The sequence below is a fragment of the Rhinolophus ferrumequinum genome, chromosome 17 (assembly GCF_004115265.2).
Source record: "Rhinolophus ferrumequinum isolate MPI-CBG mRhiFer1 chromosome 17, mRhiFer1_v1.p, whole genome shotgun sequence".
Classification (NCBI taxonomy): Eukaryota; Metazoa; Chordata; class Mammalia; order Chiroptera; family Rhinolophidae; genus Rhinolophus; species Rhinolophus ferrumequinum.
In genome coordinates, this window is record NC_046300.1 from 52,032,215 (window position 1) to 52,051,754 (window position 19,540).

At 44.3% G+C, this 19,540-nt stretch overlaps 1 protein-coding gene across 2 annotated transcripts in view; it reads right to left on the minus strand.

Annotated features, from left to right (window-relative positions):
- The window catches only part of IL17RD (interleukin 17 receptor D), a 62,430-nt gene that overhangs the window by 8,147 nt on the left and 34,743 nt on the right, over positions 1-19,540 (minus strand). The window contains exons 2-11 of one of the 2 annotated variants that reach the window (XM_033133014.1): positions 16,341-16,398; positions 12,096-12,221; positions 8,881-8,999; positions 8,253-8,373; positions 6,161-6,205; positions 5,918-6,069; positions 4,938-5,003; positions 3,906-3,960; positions 3,341-3,451; positions 2,381-2,544 (exon numbers count right to left, since the gene is read on the minus strand). In XM_033133014.1, coding sequence (XP_032988905.1) covers positions 2,381-2,544; positions 3,341-3,451; positions 3,906-3,960; positions 4,938-5,003; positions 5,918-6,069; positions 6,161-6,205; positions 8,253-8,373; positions 8,881-8,999; positions 12,096-12,221; positions 16,341-16,398 — 1,017 coding nt within the window. Of the gene's footprint in view, positions 1-2,380; positions 2,566-3,340; positions 3,452-3,905; positions 3,961-4,937; positions 5,004-5,917; positions 6,070-6,160; positions 6,206-8,252; positions 8,374-8,880; positions 9,000-12,095; positions 12,222-16,340; positions 16,399-19,540 lie in introns of both variants that reach the window. The other variant, XM_033133013.1, reaches the window with a different exon arrangement.

Consider the following 19,540-nt stretch of genomic DNA (forward strand, 5'->3'; position numbering starts at 1 on the left):
AACAAGAACGAGAATGTTACAAGACGGGCATATCATCTCTCCCGTAATCATTATTAGCACAGCTACGGGGAGCTCCAGGTTACCGGCTCTGAGGGACAGCTAACATTCCATGGATGACAGGGGGTCACACACAAGGCCCTCTGCATCATGCCCTCGTTTTAGCATAACGTGGGATCATTACCACTCCCATCCTACAAGTGAAGAGACAGACGCACAGCACTGTAGCAACCTGCCTAAGTCACATGTCACACCTGAGGCCCTCAAAGTACTTGTGCAGAGCACAGAAAATGGAGGCACTGAGGTTGGTCTGTCTGATGAGTAAGGCTGCCTGGATGGCAGGACAGGTCTCGGAGAGAAAGCTGGGAGGCGATGATAGAAGGACATGAGTGAAGGAACCACAACGCGGGTTGGGAAACGGGGCTCAGGTCTGGGTGCCAGAGTCGCCCACAATGCTGGCTGACTCACGTCCAGAAAGTATGACTGACAAAGAGGCGCTCCCCGGCCACTCTGAAAGCCCCGGTTCAGCCATGCTGTTTATCAGCTGGTCAGTGGCTGCAGAAGAGGGTAGTAACCTGCAGTAACATCCGAGTAAGCCAACTTCCTTGGAGTGACCAACACCTTCCACCATGACTTCACCGAGGTCGACAGCGTTACATCCCTAAAGGCTTTAACTAAATCCCAGGGGCGTCTGGTAGGGAGTTTGGCGGTAAGGGGCAAGGGAAGGAAGACAGGCCCCTCAGATGGCTGCATCTCCCAGAGCATTTTCATCTGATTCTGCTGAAATCATCTCTTGGCAATTATATCAGCCTCTTCCCTTCTGTAGTTCAGAAACTAATTCCAAACGGGCATGCCCAAACATGGAAGCCGCGGTCCGTTAAGGGGCAAGGGGGTCTCAAATGACTGTCTACGTCTTCTGCTCCAAGGAGTTACCAAGGGGAAGAAAGACCCACCATCCATCCACTGGCTGAAAATAATCCTGAATTGTCTTACACTTGCCCTCATTCTTCCTAACACTATACATTCTAAAACTTAATTGGGATTATATACCAAGCAGTGTTTTAAAATGTTCCTATCTTTGATCCAGCAATTCCATTTCCAGGCATCTGTCTTTGGAAAAATCATCAGAAATGAGGCAAAGCTGAACTATTAAAACATTTAACAATTTGAAATAACTAACATTAGGGATCAGGTGGCTATTCAAAATTACAGTTTAAATAAAACTGCTAATTGTGTAAAAAGTTACTAAAGAGACAGAAAAAGTAATTCCAATCCACCCAAAATGAAAAGCTGTATGCATGAGTTCATCTATGTAGAAAAAGACTGGAAAAAAATAATATACCAAATAGTAACCATGGTTCCTCTTTTCTCTAGGTTGAGATTACAGGCCAATTTTTGTCATCCTTTTCTAGTTTCCAAATTTCCGACAGTGTTACACACATAATTGGAAGACTTTATCCCCCTGAGGCTACCTACAAGCAGAGCGAACTGGGTTGTCTGTATCTGAAGACAGCGTGTGGCCCCCGCTGGAGTTTGCAGTTGTTTTTCAGCGTCTGTACTGATAGGCCAACCTCTCTACCTTCAAACACTGGGAAACCAGGCCAGCCATGTAAATACGTTTTATGGACACTAGAGAGCAGCCTCACCACGCGGAGAGATTCTGAGAAATCCACCAGCAGGCAGCTTCAAAGCACAAACAACCCACCTACACAATTATTGCACAATTCTTGCATTTGTAAGAAAAAATGTGCCCTCCATGAGAGCTTCAGAATTCACTGTAAAATTAACACCACAACATTATAGAAAAGCTACATATTAATAGCTTAACTCGAGAACAGGTCAGAAACCCAGAGAGATCATGTGAGCACTTGACACATTATTATTTTTCTTTTTTATTAGGTTGGTGCAAAAGTAATTGTGGTTTTTGCAATTATTTTTAATCTTTTAAACCGCAATTACTTTTGCACCAACCTAACAGCAAAGATTCCCCCAAAGAACTGTCAAACCCGCTGCTTTCCTGGCCATTCTCTCTTTGACTCTCCAGTGCTCACCAGGATATGCTGAACGCCCACCTTCCCCCACCCCCACTATAGGCTCGCAGGGCCACTGCCATTTCCCCCGTGCAATTTCCTACCAGGTGGGAGCGACTCCAGGCTTTTGAGCAGGAGTGAGTCAGGGTTAGAACTGAGTATCAGGAAACACTTAGTGCTGCTGATGGGTAGGAAAGACGGAAAGAAGAGTAAAAGGCTGACCCGTTTGGAAGCCAGAAGCGGCTGGAGGCCAGGTGTCACGGAAGGAGGTCTGGAGGCAAGCACAAGGCAGCGAGGAGAGAGCGCCGACTATGTGTCCCACCCCAGGTAAGAGAAGAGACTGGATTCCTCACCTCACAGCCACAGAAGTCCTGGAGGAAGTAGGCAAAACACTGGACGACATTCATGTGATTCTGGCCATCTTTACTGGAATAGCAGAGGAAGACCTTCGGCCGCGGCCGGAGCCTCTCTCTGGGCAGTGCTGTGGTGTAGGTGGAGGACTCAGAACTCTCTTCATCTAAATGTGAATATATATTTTCTAAATTGGAAAAGAAGATAGGATTGATACCTATGAGCAATGCTTTATCCTGTTCCCTAAGACTTGGGACCTAATGCTATCTTCGAGAAACAGCAGGTGACATGTCCAGTTTCTCGACTCCACCTACCACTGAGAATGGGACAGCTGATTTCTCTAGCGGAGCAACAAATGGCCAAAATTTGTTTTTCACCTAAAATTGACCTCGGGCCAGCCAAGTACACTGTAGGGAACACCCTAGTCAGCAGAAAGCACCCAGACCAGTTCTTGCCACCACGTGCACCAACTAGACCAATTAGTGTTGGCAGAGCAGACCTTTAAACATAAAAACCACCTTTTTTATTGAGGTATGACTTTCAAAGGTAAAGTGCAGGAATCTTCTGCATCCATCTCAAATTTCTATCTAAGCATACACCTCTGTAATCGCCACCCAGATCAAGATACGGAACATTTCCAGCTCCCCGGAAGGTTCCCTCTTGACCTGACTTATAAGTGATGATGCCCTACGTTCATCCTTACTCATACCTTCCGACGTCCTTGGCGCTCTTGAATTTACTATCCCAAGTTTGAGAATAGAATTATGGCTGTTCTTTTAGTGGCTCCTGGGGTTAAAAGTATTTTATTTCATTCTGTGAAGTACAATAGCTGCGAACTGACTACAGAAGCTATGTGGCTTCCTAGACACCCAGCTAGAGGGATCAAGCACTCCAGTCTGCCTCTGTAGGAGACCCCAGCCCTGCCCACTGGGGGGGGGGGGTGGCACACCACACAGATATACCTTGTTGCTTCTTGCGACACATCACAGTGAAGAGTGTAGCGAATGCCGATATGACGACCAAGGGCACAGTGATGGCAACAGCTCGGATGGGCCCAGCCCACGGGGAATGCACTAGGAAATTTCAAAGGGAAGGCTTTGAAACTTAAGCAGCGTAACAATTCAAAGAGAAATAATGTTTTTTTTTTCAACATAAGCCACATAACGGGTTCTAGGACACCTTCTCTAGTGCTGGTTTGGTGATTATAAAAGGATTCATTTTGAAGAAACAATTTAACAGTCTGCTGGGACAGTAAATACCTATAAGTGAGAATTTTGCCTAAGGAGACGCCCCCCTCCCACCACCACTTCTCTTACAAGGACAACTGACTGTTTAGCTCTAGTTACACACACTCCACACTGGCTTTGATCTCCCAGGTATCAACGTTAGGGTGGAAGGAAAGTCAGAGCTGATGGAACATCCTAGAGAGAGGAGCTCGTTTTGCTGTATTTTGTTTGTGTAAACCATGATACCGTGGTCAACTGTAGTCCAGAGCCAACATGTCAAACAAATGAAAAAAATTCTTACCTGGCTTTAAGGCATAATGCATCACTTTTCTTGTTGTATTAGTGTCATCCACCAGCTGCAAAACAGAGGATGCTGTATTATTTTTTTTTTTTAAGTGATGGTATGGCGACGGAGTTCATTCTTTTTCCATCTGTGGGCAGTGTGGGACAGGACGACGGAGAATGGGAAAACAGAGCTGCTGCCTGTCATCATTTCCGAGCTGAGACCAGACATTAACAGTCAGATACATCTCTGCTTTACCAGCTCTACACTCTCAGCTTCATCACGTTTCCTTTCATGAATCAAAGGTTTTTCATTCGATGATGAAATCTGCTAGTGAGTTCCACGTTCTAACAATTTTCAGTAGACATGGCATCTTAGCACTGATTGTACTCAGCGTCGTAATGCTTTCAGAGGGTGTGTCTGTTCCAAACCACATATTACTACCGAGTAATGCAAGAACTAGGTGTTTCTACCAAAATGTTAAGACAGGTTGGTTGTCTTCGAATAGGAAGGCTATGGACAGATTTTTAATTTCCCTTTCTAGTTTTCTTTTACTCCTAATTTTGTAGTAGTTTTGATGCTGGGAAAGAAATCTACAGAAAGAAAAAATATATCATGTACATGCTTTTTAAGTGGCACTTAGGACTCATGTACATTTATACAAACGAATGTCAGCAGAAACCTAGAGAAGCATAGGCATATATAATGGGTATAACTTTTGCTTCACTGTTTTATTACTAAACACTTTTTAGAAACTAAAATTTTTAAAATATATCTTTGTAAGTATAAAGGAATACTACATAGAAATTTTAAATCATGGTTATAGGGGCTTTATGGTCACATAAAAATATTTATTTGAGATATTAATGAAGAAAAATCAAAGATGAATTTTATATAAACTTTTTTAAAAGCATGTTAAAGACCATGTAAAAATATAAGTGTACACACCTTCAATGGCCTGAAATTTAAGTGTTGTAAACAGCTGGAATTATAAATGAACTGGATTCATTCTGTAGAATTACTAACAGGGCTTTCTTGAGTTATACATACCTCAATTACGTAATCCCCTGGAGATACATTTTGAAGGAGGCAGCTGGTTGTCTCTGTATTTTGCTCCTGCAAAGAAACAAACAACTTTTAAAACTTGCTTCTTGGATAAGGTCATCAGAACCCCTCTCTTTCCCCAGAGCAGAAAGCAACTGTATTTATCTGCCATGTTATCTGAACTTCACTTTTACAGAAGGCCCAGGGGAGTCCATATTGTATACTTAGCTGGTGGTGGCGCCCTCAGCAGGAATATTTGATTTGAAGACAAAGAAACTATGTATTTAGAATACCCTTTACTTAATAAAAGGGTGGAGAAAGAAATTACCTGTCTGTGTTGGTACGTATTTTATTTGCCATAATTTTAACTTGAGCAGAAGGTCAATGATAGAGGAGAACCAGCAGGAAAGCAAAGCTCAGCACCCACAGGAACCTGCCCAGGAAGGCACTGGAGTCTTCCATCACCACTAAAAACCTCTCTTGTGCTTCTAGGGGGTGATCTAGCAGACCTGTAAACTTCCACAGAATGTTTCACACTTCCTCTCACCACCTCCAGTTTAAGAACTTGGTTACTAAGATCCTACTTAACCTTGGCCTATGTGTAAAATCACTGAATGTGTAGCCATTAAAATGCTAGTGGAGTGGCTCCTAGATGTGGTTTTTCCACTTACTACTTGTGTGACCTTGAGCAAGCCAGGCGTCCTCCTTGAGCCTCAGGTTCCCTATCTGTAAAGTGGGGATGACAGCAGCCTCTGTTTCACAGGGTTATAAGGATTTGGTGAGCATAAAGCTTGTTGATTGGTACACAGTGAGCACCCGATTAATGTTTGAAATACAGAAGAACAAACTAGAAATACTTAATTATTTTGGTTCCTTGGTAATATTTTTACCAGGCTACATCATCTAACGCTCACATTGTCCAAATTCCAGAGTCTCGGGGGTCACTTTAAAACGTAGGGTTCCTTTATATACACCTAGCGGCTCACCTGTTTACAGGTCTTTCGCTTGAATGGTCCTTCATGCTTGAGCTTATAATGAAGATAGAAGAAACGGAAGCCAAAGGTGTGTGGTGCATGGTCGAAGGATACCTGCATGTCTGAACCGTGCTGGGTGATATTCAGATTTCGAGGCTTCCAGACTGGGAGGAGAAAGGACCCAAAGTGAGTACCCACAGTCCACCCAACACTACAAGCGTGGCAACACTTTGAGACAAGAACAGGGATACTTACAGGGTTTACAGGCCAGGTTGTCTGGCTGTAACAACAGGTCACAGGCTGTTAAGAGAGATGCATATTTTTAGTTATAGGGCAGTTCGACATTTTCCTTGTCCAACAAGTCCATAAAATAGAAATACATGGTAATGGGTGCTTCTGGGAAGAGTATAAAATCCATCAACTCAACAATGATTTTCAGTACTGCGCAGTGGGATCTTGTGAAAATTTAACTTGCACAATATGAAAGTATTAGGTTGGGGCAAAGGTCGTTGTGGTGTTTGCCATTATTTTTAATCTTTTAAATCGCAATTACTTTTGCACCAACCTAATACTCATGCACTTTATTTTATGCCAAATAAATGAAAACAGTATAAAGTCAACCAGATTTTAAAAGGTTGTCAAGCATACGTAGTATCAAGGCCAGTGGCCAAGGGCAGCGGGACTGTATTCACGCTACCGCCACATGGAGACCGGTTTGAGCTGTAAACAGAAATGACGCTGGCCCCTGTCCCACTGTGGAGCCCTGGAGGCACAGGAGAACCTCGGAGCGAGCCTGTTAACCGTCTTGGAGTTATTGTAACCTTCGCTAGCATCCTAATGTAAAATCCTTTAGACAGAGTCTAAAACTGACATCCAGGCATCTACTAAGGAGTAGCACCAGCGCTGAAAACCAGATAGCAAGGCCAGTAGCTCTGCAACACAATGAGAGAGGCCCAACAGCTAGTCGAGTCTGCCATGTTGCTAACCCAGGGAGAACCCTCTGGAAATGTCCATACAATGCCAAGAAAACCGAAGGCAGCGTTGAGGTCCCTGTGCACTGACATGGTGATAAACGCACCGCCTGCCCCTGCCTCATGTCCAGACAGACACGCTGATTCCAACAGGAAAAATTAGCATTAACTTATGTATGCTAGGTTTGATGTAGGCAAGCTTGTCATGAACACAGTCTTTGAATCCTCTGTCTGGTTGTGGTCTGTAAGGCATGAAGAGGTGTTGTAAAATGCGCAAGCACATGGTCTTTGCCCTGTGGAATTTTATTTTAATTAAGAAAATGAGACCAATGCTGCATAGAAAACAACTACAGCTTAGGGAAAAAAAGAAGACAAGAAAAAAACAAGCAGAGTGAGAATTCTACAAAAGAGAAACACTGGCGTAGGCCAGCGTTGAGAATAACAATATCACAGAGGATGAGGACCTCAACCAGACACATAGGACGGGATGTCAGATTGGCCTGAACGCTGACCATCCAAGGCCTGGAACGCCAGACAGAAAGACTGACCAGAAAGGGACGAGGCAACTGCTGTATGTTTCACGGTACCTGGGCACCAAGTCTGAAAGCAACAATTCAGGGAGATGAAAGAGACACCATATGCAGAACAGATGGCAAAGGAGAGCCAGACAGAAAAGGGAATCCAGCATGGTTGGTGGTGTGGACTCCAGAGTCAGACTTCTGGGGTTCAAATCCCAGCCCCCAGAAAGCCCCTTGACCCCTCTCTCTGTGTGTGATTCTACATGTAATGACCGAGACGGTAAGACTCAATTCTTTGTAGGGTTGTCATGGGAGTAAACTGAGTTAATATTTGGAAAGCACTTAAAACAGCTCCTGGCACATAGATGTCAAATAAATAAGTAGAAAGAATAAATACACTTCTAGAAAGAGGTGATCTCAGGAATACTGCTGAATTTTCTTAATGGAATCTTGAAAACAACAGTCACTCACAAACGCTACCCTCCTGGTAACAGGTAAAAGAAGGAATCACTACAGGTTCTACTCTTCACCCCAAAATCAACTTACACTTTTTTATTCTTATTTTTTCAATCAAATGGTTTTCATACATGATTATCTAAAAGCACCCTCTTACAAAAAAAAAAAAAATCAACCATCATGTCTACTCTAAAACAAACCAGGAATGGGTGTCTCTGGTTAGATTAATACTTCCTGGGCCAAATCTTAATTCTAAAAGTTCCTTTTCTGGATACTTTTTCTGGATGCTTTTCTCCTCACCACGCCGGTTTCATACCACTATTTGGTAGGCTCTTGAACACATCTCTGTAATTAAAAGCACAAGTCTCCCCATGGGAACCAGGCAGGAAAGACTACACTTACCTCGCGTTCTGAAGAAGAAAGGGTGATAATTGCTTTCATTTTTAATGGAAGGAAAAGGGACAATCTTCACAAAGTAATCTGTCTCAAACTTCATATTCAGGAAAGGTTGAGATTCCATTCCCTAAAAGGAAACAAAAACACAGGTGACGTTATGGAGAAATGACCCACCCCTCCACCTACCCAGGAGAGTTTCAGACGTAACCCAGACACAGTTCCAGAGCTTGAGGATGTGTCCCGGGGACGGAGGAAGTCAGGTCTATTTCCTGGACCTGTTGAGGTTTGGGTCCCTCCCTGAAAATGATGATCGACAACGCTGTCTGTTCTTTGTCAAGGAAGCCAGAGCTTGTTAACACTGAGCCTTGAAGTCGGTGGGGAGCAGCCCACATGCGCTCCTGAGAGCACGAAGCCACCTTCCAGGACATGGTACAGAGTGCAACCCAGGAGATGTGTTTGCCAGCGACAGGTGCTGGAGCAGCCTCACGATGTGGCCTGCCATTCTCGCCCACCTTGGCAGGCGGGGTGGGCCCCACAGCCCCTCCTTCTCCAGTTTCACAGCCTTTCAATAGACCATTCAGACCCCCCGAACAATAGTGTGTCTTCAGGAGCACATACCCCGTGTGTGACTTACAGTTCTTTTGAAGCTACTGTTGAGCTGCTTCGGGTCCTTTAGAATCAGTTGCTGGCACTGTCTCCCCTCTGACTTCAGCTCCTCCAGTATTACCCGAAATCCTTTCAGGAATTCGATGCCTAAGCAAAGCAGAATGCTTTTATTAAAAAGTGGACCTAATTACTTTTGAACACACTTTCCTTCCTCCAGGATTATCATCCTCTCCACCTACATAACAGAGTTAAAGGAATTCCTACTCTGGCCAGAATCTGAGTTTACAGAAAGGAAAAACACACCCTGCATTCCTCTGGTACGGGCCAGGTGATTTTCTCTGTCGTACCATTACTAATTAATTAATCTCTAATCCAGCCAGCCATTTTACAAATACCCATTGCCTCTGTGGCATTAGGGTTCAAATATTTAGACTCAAGTCACAGTTGATCATAGATGTCTGCAGTGCAATACATAATTTCTAGGTCATTAAACAGGGTGTATTCAGTTGATGATAATTCCCCATGCTGACTGACGAATCCCACCAAACCATGTTTCCACTTTAAGTTTTAGTCCTATATTTGCGGGCGTGTTTCAAAAAGCAACGTACAAAATTCCCAACAAAGTGTGTGTCTGCACCCAAGGGGTTCCTAGGCTTGAGATTAAATAGCCGAGGAGAATGCCTATGTGATTTACAAAGCAGTTCTCGCTCTAATCATGCCTGAAAGGCAGACACCCAAGAGCTGCTCAGTGTGTGCTCTTCATACAGCACTCAGAGGCACTGAGACGCCCACAGCGCCGCTGAAAGACGCTGGCCCAGCCTCCTGCCACCTGAGCTTCCCCCGCTGCACGTCCGACTAGATGCTTTCAAAAGGATTAAGCTCTGATGGCCACAAGAGCCGGTACCAGGGCTCTGTATCCCATGGAGACTGGAATGGTCCAACTGCAGCTGGAGATCCCCCAAGCCGGCCTCAATTGGCACGGTATCGATTTCGCATTCTTTCTGAACTCTAGACGAGGAGACATTTTCAACCTTTCCCCTCCCAGGGCCAAAGTAATTACACAGGATGCAATTAACCAGGTGGGAAAATTATGGATGGCAAAGGCCAGGGAAATCTTTTTCTGTTTCGAATAGGTTCTCCAATCCTGTACCTATTTGATAAAGAGCACACATTTTACGGTAGAGGGCAAAGGAGCAACAAGCAGAGCTTTACGTTTCAGGGGCTCAGAACATAGAGCATGCACGTAATGACTCTGCCATGTTCTATTTCAAGTCCACAGCTTCCTGTGGGTGAGAGCCAGCTGACCAACAGCCCGACAGGTCTTTGACCAGCAACTATTGAGTAGATCTCACAGGAACTTGCCTTTTGAGATCCAAAGAAAAAAGGTATTTGAACAAATCATTATTTATGCTAAGATTTAATTCATGCAATGTCCCCAGAACTACTGTTTTAGCAAAAGCCAGGTGATTAATATGATGAAAGACTATACATCTCACAATTACATAAAAACTCATCAGCTGGGGTGAGAGTGGGTGGTTCTAGTCTTTCGTTTTAAAAGACCTGCCTAAAAAAATCACTACACTGACTCTGGGAGTATGAGGAGCGGTAGCAAATGTGAATCTTAAATCACAGGAACGCCTTTATCACAATACTATTAACAGCTTGTAGTAACATGTGTAGCAATTTTATAGGGCAGTTTCCCATAAAGGAACTTATTAACTCATTGCCATCACTTAACTCATTATATCCTCCCAACAACAATAGAAAGAAGGTATTATTATCCCCATTTTATAGATGAGCAAACTGAGGTGTAGAGATAATAAATGACTTGCTGAGGATCATACAGGAATTAACTGGCAGAGGTAGGATTCAAACCCAGAATGCTCTTAACTCGTACACTTTTCTGTCTCCCAGGGAGTTTCCTTGATAGGCCCTCACAGAAATGGACAGAACCTGTCCAGCCATCCCCACCCACAACCATCATGCAGGAAAAGCACAACCTTCTGTCTCACTGTTCCACATGCTGGTTTTCCTACCACCAGCTCACATCTATTACTTTCATTCGAAAGAGGGAGCCTACAGATCGTTAGGCCAACCCCTTAGCCATTTAGTCTTATGTGGAACAACCACTTTCCTTTCATCCATAGAGAATGTTTTTATCTTTAAATGTTAAGATGTTATTTTTGGAAAACCCATTGTGTTCAGACCCAGCAGTATTTACAGGGATAAGTGAGTGAGGCCCATGAGTCTGACTCGTCTGCCCTCTGTCTGCACTCACCTCTCCTGCATTCTGGTTCTTTGATTGAGAAATTCAGATTTTATTTTACTTTTGCCTTGGCCAGAATTTTTAAAAATTCTGAGATTGGGGAGCAACGTCAAAGGACCAGGTTCTGATGACGACAGCAATAGCCACTGTTTCTTTTAAGAGTTCTCTCTAGAAACGTGCTCTGTGTGTCTCTTCATTCTTACAACAAAGCAAGAGGCAGTCAGTCATCTATACTTCACAGGGGGAAAAGCTGGGGCTCAGTGAGGTTTGAATGCCTCTCGTGATTCTGGTTTCAGACCCAAGCCCATCTGAACAAATGGGCCCTTCCCACACCCCACACGCAACCATTTCCTCCTCTCCCGTGTAGTATCAACACATTAAAGAGGGCAAGGGGACTCGGTCCTAACCTGAATCTGGCCAGATAATGTGGGTTTGCTTTCTCCCCTTTCTTTGTTTTAGTTTGGTTTTTTTGGCCCACACAGTTTAAATAAAAATTCAATTTGCTGCCAACATTAGAAAATGGTTGATTTTATGGTTTCTCATGAACACTGGGATTTTCCTGAAAACTCACAAAATGTGCCAATGCTGGGCCCGCACATCTCCGTGGCCAGAGACCACTAACGCCAGATGCCGAAGCCATCATGTCCTTGGAGGGGCCACCTGTCCTCCCACTACGGCTGGGGCACAGAAGCCAAGACCTCAGTGACATTTTTCACTCACTCGCTAGTATTTTTCAAACTCAGGTCTCTCTCAATAATAGCCAAGGGAACAAATGACAAGCCACAGGGCCTAGCAGCATGCCGTGTGCATGGCCAGTGCCCTGTATGCAACAAAGCAGGAAAGTGTCTGAGCCCAAGCCAACCCACGTCACTCCCATGTCAAGACCTGCCTAGCACCTGGAGGCCATCATGTTTAGAACCTTTGCACTGGGCACTACCCACCCAGGCCACCCGGTGGACTCCATTTTGACCACTTACCGAGGGCCCCTGGGGACCAAAGAATGGTGACCGCCACTTGATCGTGGCATGCATACTGACTGATGGTGATATTCTGGGCATCGGCAATCACATGCTTCCCCACCAGGTTCAAGTACGTGGTACAGTCTACAGAGTTCGGAGAACAAGAACAGTCACATTTAAACATTTATTTTTTTATTTCCAAGTTCATAGTCTCGAATTACACAAAGCACATTTGCAGGTGGCCAAATCAAATCCATTCTGTTTAAAGACATGTGCCTCAAAAGCCCAAACATGACATCAAAGGTTGACTGTTTGGAAAACTGTAAAATGTTGCAGTGGGATTTATTTATAGCACTACCACCACTTGAGTTAAATTCCAGGACAGTGTCAGGAAGAGTTTGTGTGGGGATCTGGCATGAACTTTTTTACTGTTATGGCATTTTACCCAAATCAATAATTATTGAATCGATTCAATCAGTTTTCAGCCTTAGAGAGTGACTGAAACAAAACAATGGCTAAATAATCTGGGGTTTGCAGAAGAAACCTAGAGGTCAAGGTGACTGGAGAAAAGGAACTAAAATGAGGATGTGAACTCCTGAGAGAGTCACAGCAAGACTGTTAAACAATCCAATTAGTAGCTACAAAGGCTACTGACTGACTTAGTGATAAGCAAAGCACCTTCAACATTAACTAGCATCCTCAAAGGTAAAACTTTTGTTCCCAAACACCATGTGTCATCAAAGACACCCACCAAATCCAGAGTCCCACCCTGCTCAAAAAACAAAACCCCCTGATTCTTTGATTTTTGTCTGAGGACATTATTCACTGCCACCTGTCAACACAGCCATGACCACGCGAGCAGCTGTGCCACCTGGTATTGCTAAATACACCTTCAAAGTCTGCAAGATCCTAAAAAGCTGCCAGAAGCTTCCAGCCAGACTCAGGCTGGGATTTCTGAGAATGGCCGCAGGCCCTTCTGGCCATGGACGCAGCATCACTGGTAGACACGAACTCGTAATTCTCACGCTGTTTCATCTCCGTTTCTTTTTCAATGATTAAACTTGAAAACCCTCTTTAGTCTCTGCTGCAAAAGGTCTTCAATTCCATCAACTCACCCATCACCCCTCTGAAGTCTGGGTATTTTTCTTTGCGGTGAAGCATTCAGAGGCCTTTTCTAAGAAGCTCAGTGAGTCTGCTACATTTTCCCCCTGAAACTGTACCACACATCTGCCATTTTTATGACTGAAAATGTTCACTGGGTATTTGAAAATTACAAAAGAAAATAAGAAAAATGTAGAAGTCATCCATAACCTCCACCACACAGAAGTAACTGCTAAATAATATCTAATGAATAGCCTTCAAAGCCTTTTAACATGCGCATAATATTCCACCTTTTTAAATGTCTCAATAAAGGACAACACACATGCACTAACATGCAGCCCTCCCTTTTACAACTCTCCTCTCCACACTGCTTCGTGTCTGCTCTCTTCCTTGGCCTTCTCCCTCTGGAAACTCTGCTTCAAGAACAGCCACCTCTAATTTCAATATTACTTCTCCTGAAAAGATATTAATAACTAATAAAACTGAATTCTAGCTCTGATGAAAATTCACTCTGAAAGCATTCAGCTTGTGTTTTCTGGGTGCAGAAGAGAATTTTAGAATATGGAAAATCTTTTTTTAAAACATCTGGTTTACTATCCACATTGTACAAATGAGGAAACTACAGCTGGAGAGACCAGCTGGGCAGCTTAGGATTCCCCCACTGACCAGCCCAGGGTCAGGACAGAAAGCAACCTCAGGTACTCATGCAGGGTTCTCTCCTTTCCATTCTTAGCACAGAGCTTATTAGTAAAATAAATTCTAAATCAGAGGTATTCAGCCCGCAAAAATCCTGGCTGAGACCAGCTTCTCAATATATTAAAAAAAGAAAAATTTTTAAAAAAGACAAGATTCTATCACACTTGTAAAGTTCAAACATTTTCACTTATTGAAGTCTATAATGAAAAAGAAACCTCTGATTTAAATAGCACTAGGAGAAGATGCATGATCAAGCGCAAATCATGGGTTTTTTTTTTCCTTTGTTCATTCCTGATGCCAAAATTAGCACTCTCTGGGTTTCTGTAAATACAATTATGCAAATAAAAAGCCTAAGAATTAAGAAAATGTATTACAACCTACTCAGGCATTACCCCCTCAGAGCCTAAGGAAGAAATGGGAAATGCAGCCTGAAAGGAGGCAAGGAGACCTGTGAAATTTGGTTTTGACCCAATGGAGAGATATTTTCTTTCTTTGCAACATTAAATGGCAAAGGAATAGAAAAATAAGATTTTGTAGTTTGATACTTTTGGTGAAAACTTGGTAATTGGTTCTTAGCTATTTCAAACAGAACTAGTAACTAGTCAACTGAGGAATAACAGGAACTTTCTTGTGGAAGAGAGAAATATCTTTCTCGATGGAAAACAATGAATAAGTATTTTACACAGCCTGGATCCAATTATTAGCAACTCTAACGTTTTGGATTTTGGTTACAAAAAAATGCCCAAATGACATTTTGCCAAAATGCAACTGAACTTCAGATGCCTCAGGAGTCAATTCAAGTTGTGAATTAAATTCTAATTAAATGAAGAAGAATTAGAAAGAATATAATGATTAAGAAACAGACATTGGCACGTGGGCCAAATATCTAGTCCCATGAAGAAAACAATAAGATTTTTTAAAGTTTTCTAGGTATAGATCCTCTTTCACAAAACCCCATATTAAATTAGAGATGCAAATACTTGTTTGCAGCTGACCGGAAAATTTTGAACTCTTGAATGTAATACAAGGTCTGCCAGGACCAAGAACATACATTAAAAATTAGCTTTCTAACTCAAAGATCCCTTACACATGTCTTTACTTAGCAGAATTAAGTATCATGGACTTGCAAATCCTTCATTAGCATCACAGCATTTACCCTGAACATGCACATACCACTAACACGAAATGTCTGAGTCTCATATGTAAGCCCTCACGGGTTAATTTAAAGTCCCCACTCAGCAACTGTGGGTGTGAATTTGACTTACATATTTGTATCTTAAAATTGTTAGATTATATCCATAACGCTGAAAACCCTGTTTTAGCAGTGCTCATTCGAGGGGTCTCTTGTCACCCACACCCCTTACTTACATGGATTCATGACCCTCTCCAAGAGACGAATCAAATGCCATTAAGTATTAAGTTAAGCTTCTTTTTGTCAACATTTTTACTTGTAAATTACATCTCATAAGGTTAAAATGCTCACAATTCTATATAATTACCGTCTTGGGCATGAAAGCAGATGCTTGCAGGGGGTTCTATATGCTTAATCAGAAAAAGCACCCCACCCTGCCCTTAGAAAACAATTCAGCCAGAAAAAGTCACAGAGCCTTGAGAGACAGGACCAAAAAGGCCCTTGTATTCCAACTCCAGTTGAAATGACTTCTAATTTTAACGCATATCAATCAATGAGTGTAGGCCAGCTACCGAGGTGAGCAGTTATAAGCATTGCCTTGTTGAAGCCTCAAAATGATGCTGAGGAAGAAACTAATGTTTGCTTTATATCACGAGAAAACTGAGGCTTGGAGAAGTCAAGTCACCTGCTATAGTTCACAGCTGACAGATCTGGAACCAGGCTTGGAACCCAGGCCTACGTCCGAGATGAACAGCTGGAGACCCCTGGTCCAAACTGGGACACAGATTCACTTGGCCCACTCTGTGTTTGTGAAAAACATTTTAATAAATGCCAATATTAAAAATGTTTATACAAAAAAATGCAAATTTGCCACTCTTCTTGGAACTCACATCTGGCTATGCTGGGAAATTCCTGAAGGCCACAGCGGCTGGCATGGAGGAGGCGGTGCTCCTTTCTGACCAGACATGGGCTAGCCGATTTGCCACAGCCCCCACCTCTCCCCAGCATCCTACATTTGGGGGGCTTCACTCCTGCGTCCCCTGCTGGGCCTGACAGACATCTGTGTTTATTCTTAAGAACGTGGCTCCGTCCTGAGGAAATCAGGGGAGGTCTCCATATACAACTTCTCTGCACACTATGAAGGACACTTGACCTGTCCCAAATTCTTGAATGGCTTCATTGAGACTGAGCCGCTTTCGCTCTGTTGACAGACCTGAGCAGGTTCAGAAAATTCCTCAGCCCCGGGACCTGCAGCGTCCTTGATTAAGCGGGGCGGGGTAAGCTTTCGATCACGGAAAGGGCTCCATTCTTCAGAGGTCAAGCCAGTTACTTACTGTCGTATCTGAAGGTGATGTTGTGCAGCCCGCTGTTTCTGCTGGCCGGCCCCACTCCCTGTGGGGAAACAAGAAAACATGATGAGGAGAGAAGCCAATTTACTTTTCCAGCACAGATTCCCCATGGAGTCAAAATGCGCTCATGACTGCAGACACCCAGGGTCGTGCCAGTCACTGAGCAATGTCCTCCCTCTTCCTACACTTCTTCCTACTGCGCCCCCCGGGCTGCCAAACTCCCTCCAGCCCAGGAGATTCCTAAGTGCCAGGCTACAGGGAGAAGGAGCACTCACTTCCTCTAAGACAATAGAAGCAGGCTGTTCTGTGTTTGGGGCTTAAATAATAATTCATTAAGAGTAAAATTGGGAGAGAGACATGCGCTGCCAGCTGGAGCCCTACCAGTTGGATCCGCTTTGAGCACTGATTGGTTATAAAATTCGCCTACCAGACACTCTCGTCCAAAAGCTCTATTAAGCCACAACAGATAGGCAATTCCTCAAGTCTAAGGAAGCAGGTTTCTCATTCCAAAGCCGGGAATGAGTGTGGGAATAAGCTGTTACTTTTAATGAGAAAATTCTTCACTGCAGCTATCCCTATGCTTGGAACACATAGGGTGGGTCATAAAAGAAAAAGAAAAAAGACTTTAAAAGGTCTAACTCTAACTCTCGGTGATGTGGCTGACAGCCATCTGCACTCTGAACAGCAGGGATAACAACTCCGCCAGACTTCCCCCTTTAATTACAGCATCCGCAGAGGGAGCCCCGGGAATCCTGCTTTTGCCTAACCCACCACTTATCCATCATGAGAAAGAGCAGCTACAAATCGGACTCTGGTTTAACTGTCTCTGTAATAATCTGCAAATATGCCATTCAGCATTAATTGCAGAATTCTCCAAAATGTTAATTCCGAAATGCTAAATGATGGGAAAATATTCTAACCACACAGCTAAAGTTTCCACTCAATAAGAGGGACGCTGGGCAAAACCATATGCTGGCAGCCCGGGATTTAATGGGCAATTGTTACACGGAGACACACTGTGGAGAGAGAGCCCTTGTGACGGGGCTCAGGGTCTCAGACCATAGCCCCAGCACTTCCATATGCTACAGGCCTGTTCACACTGCTTTTCCTGAAGCCAGGCACGCTCGGTGAAACTGGATCCCTGAGCTCAGATAAATGTGGACCTTGGGAAAGCACAGCTGTGCAAAACAGGACGGACGGACGGACGGACACGGACGGACACACACACACACACACACACACACACAGCATTCTAACTAAAGTGAGGAATAAGGAGTAACACAAAATCTAAATCAACTTGGCACATCAGCCCATGATCTGCTCGGGCTCCCCTTCTTCCTGGTTCACTTTCCTTCTCCAGCTTTCCTTCTCCCTTCCCTACATACACAAGATTCCAGAATTTCTCACCTGAACTGAAACACTTTGCAAAGTATTGTTACCTTATTATAAGCCTAAATAAACTCTGCCATAACTCCTTAGGGATGAGGCCACAGTCTCTGCAACTAGAGGACACCCAACCAACCATGATCACATGCAGGGCATTCGGACAAATCTCAAATCACACCGGCCCTCCAAGAGTGTACATGGCACACAGGTATATGTAGCTAGGGTGGAAGAGCCAGCCATACATAAGCAGACAGTATAGAACTACCACAGGCAGCCCCTCAGTAAGGGTGACCCACAGGTAAGGACGACCTGGACCAGAAGCTTACAAGAGGAAAGGATAAGTGGGCTAGAATGGAGAGAACAAGAGACCATCATGGGAGGGAAGCAAAAATACAACCTAGAGGCCCAGGTCAATACCTTAATCCTTCCACCTTCCTGCAGGCTACCAAGGACAAACCACTTCCCTCCCCAGGGTCCGAGTCTCCTCAATGTTTTTTTTAAAAGACAATTTGCATGACTTTCACCGGGGAAGGGACATAAGGAGGCCCACGTGAAGACACACACAGGAAGCACTTTTCCAAAAGGGGACTTCCGTTTAACAGCGTGTTCTGAGGTCCGTAGGGCTCTGGTGACCAATCACCTTATTTGTAGGACTTTGTTAGTTTTTCCTTTTGTTTTTGTCCTCCCTGTGTTTCTACTGTAACATGTTTTGACAGATATTTATGAGCCACTTGTAATGCACAACACACTGTGGAAAGGAGGCCAAAACAGTGAGATGTGCAATATCGTGCATACAAAAACCTAAATCCTCTAAAGAAGGTCTCTGTGATGTGTGCGGAGTGCAGAGCTGTTTCAAGGGGGGCCCAGTGAACTGGCCTCAAAGGACAGTGAGGCTTGCATGCAGCATCCAGTCACTACCCACTGAGCATTCCACCTTGACCCAACCCCTGAACGTGGCCCTGAACCAGATCTGGGTCCTGACCTCAAGGCGCTTTGGCCACCAAGATGATCTAATTTGCAACTCTGCCCTCATTCCTCTGCTCCACGCCCACCACTGGCTCCGTGTCTCCTGGGCCATTCATGCCATGGCACCCAACGCCTCTGAGCACGGCGCTACAGCTGAGCACGTTCTCAAGCACCTTCGTATTCCCGGAATGCCCTGCTCCCTGCGGGCTTCCTGCCTTAGGCTGCCCCCTAGCACACTGGGTTCCTGACACATCAGTCGGCCTGTACACTCACTTGATGGGAGCACCGCAATGCGTCCCCACAGTGTGACTGGCATGGCACGTCTGCCGATGTAGATGCAAAATGGTCATTCTAATTCCACAGAAAATCAGAGACCAAAAGACCCTGTGACCATCCAAACCTGGTCGGAAGCTCGGAAGCAAGAAATACCATCGCCAGTGCCAGCTTTTGCATGCACCACAAAGACCTTTCACTCTCGGAAGTCGCAGAGTGCACAGCTTCTCAGCATACACTTCAGACAGATGGTCCACCAGGCTACCTTTGGCTCAGGCCCAAATCATGCTCCAGAGCCCTCGAAAACCACGTGAGAAATAGTGCCCAGCCTAGCCCAGACACACTACTGTTTTCTTGACACTCTGTGGTAGACAGAATAACAGCACCCTAAAATATGGCCACATCAAACTCTCCAGAACCTGAGAATGTTACTTTACACAGGAAAATGAACTATGCCAATGTGATTAAGTTTAAGGATCCTGAGGTAAAGAGATTATTCTGGAATGTCCAGGTGGGCTCAAGGTAATCACAAGGGTTCCTATAACAGGGAGACGGGATAC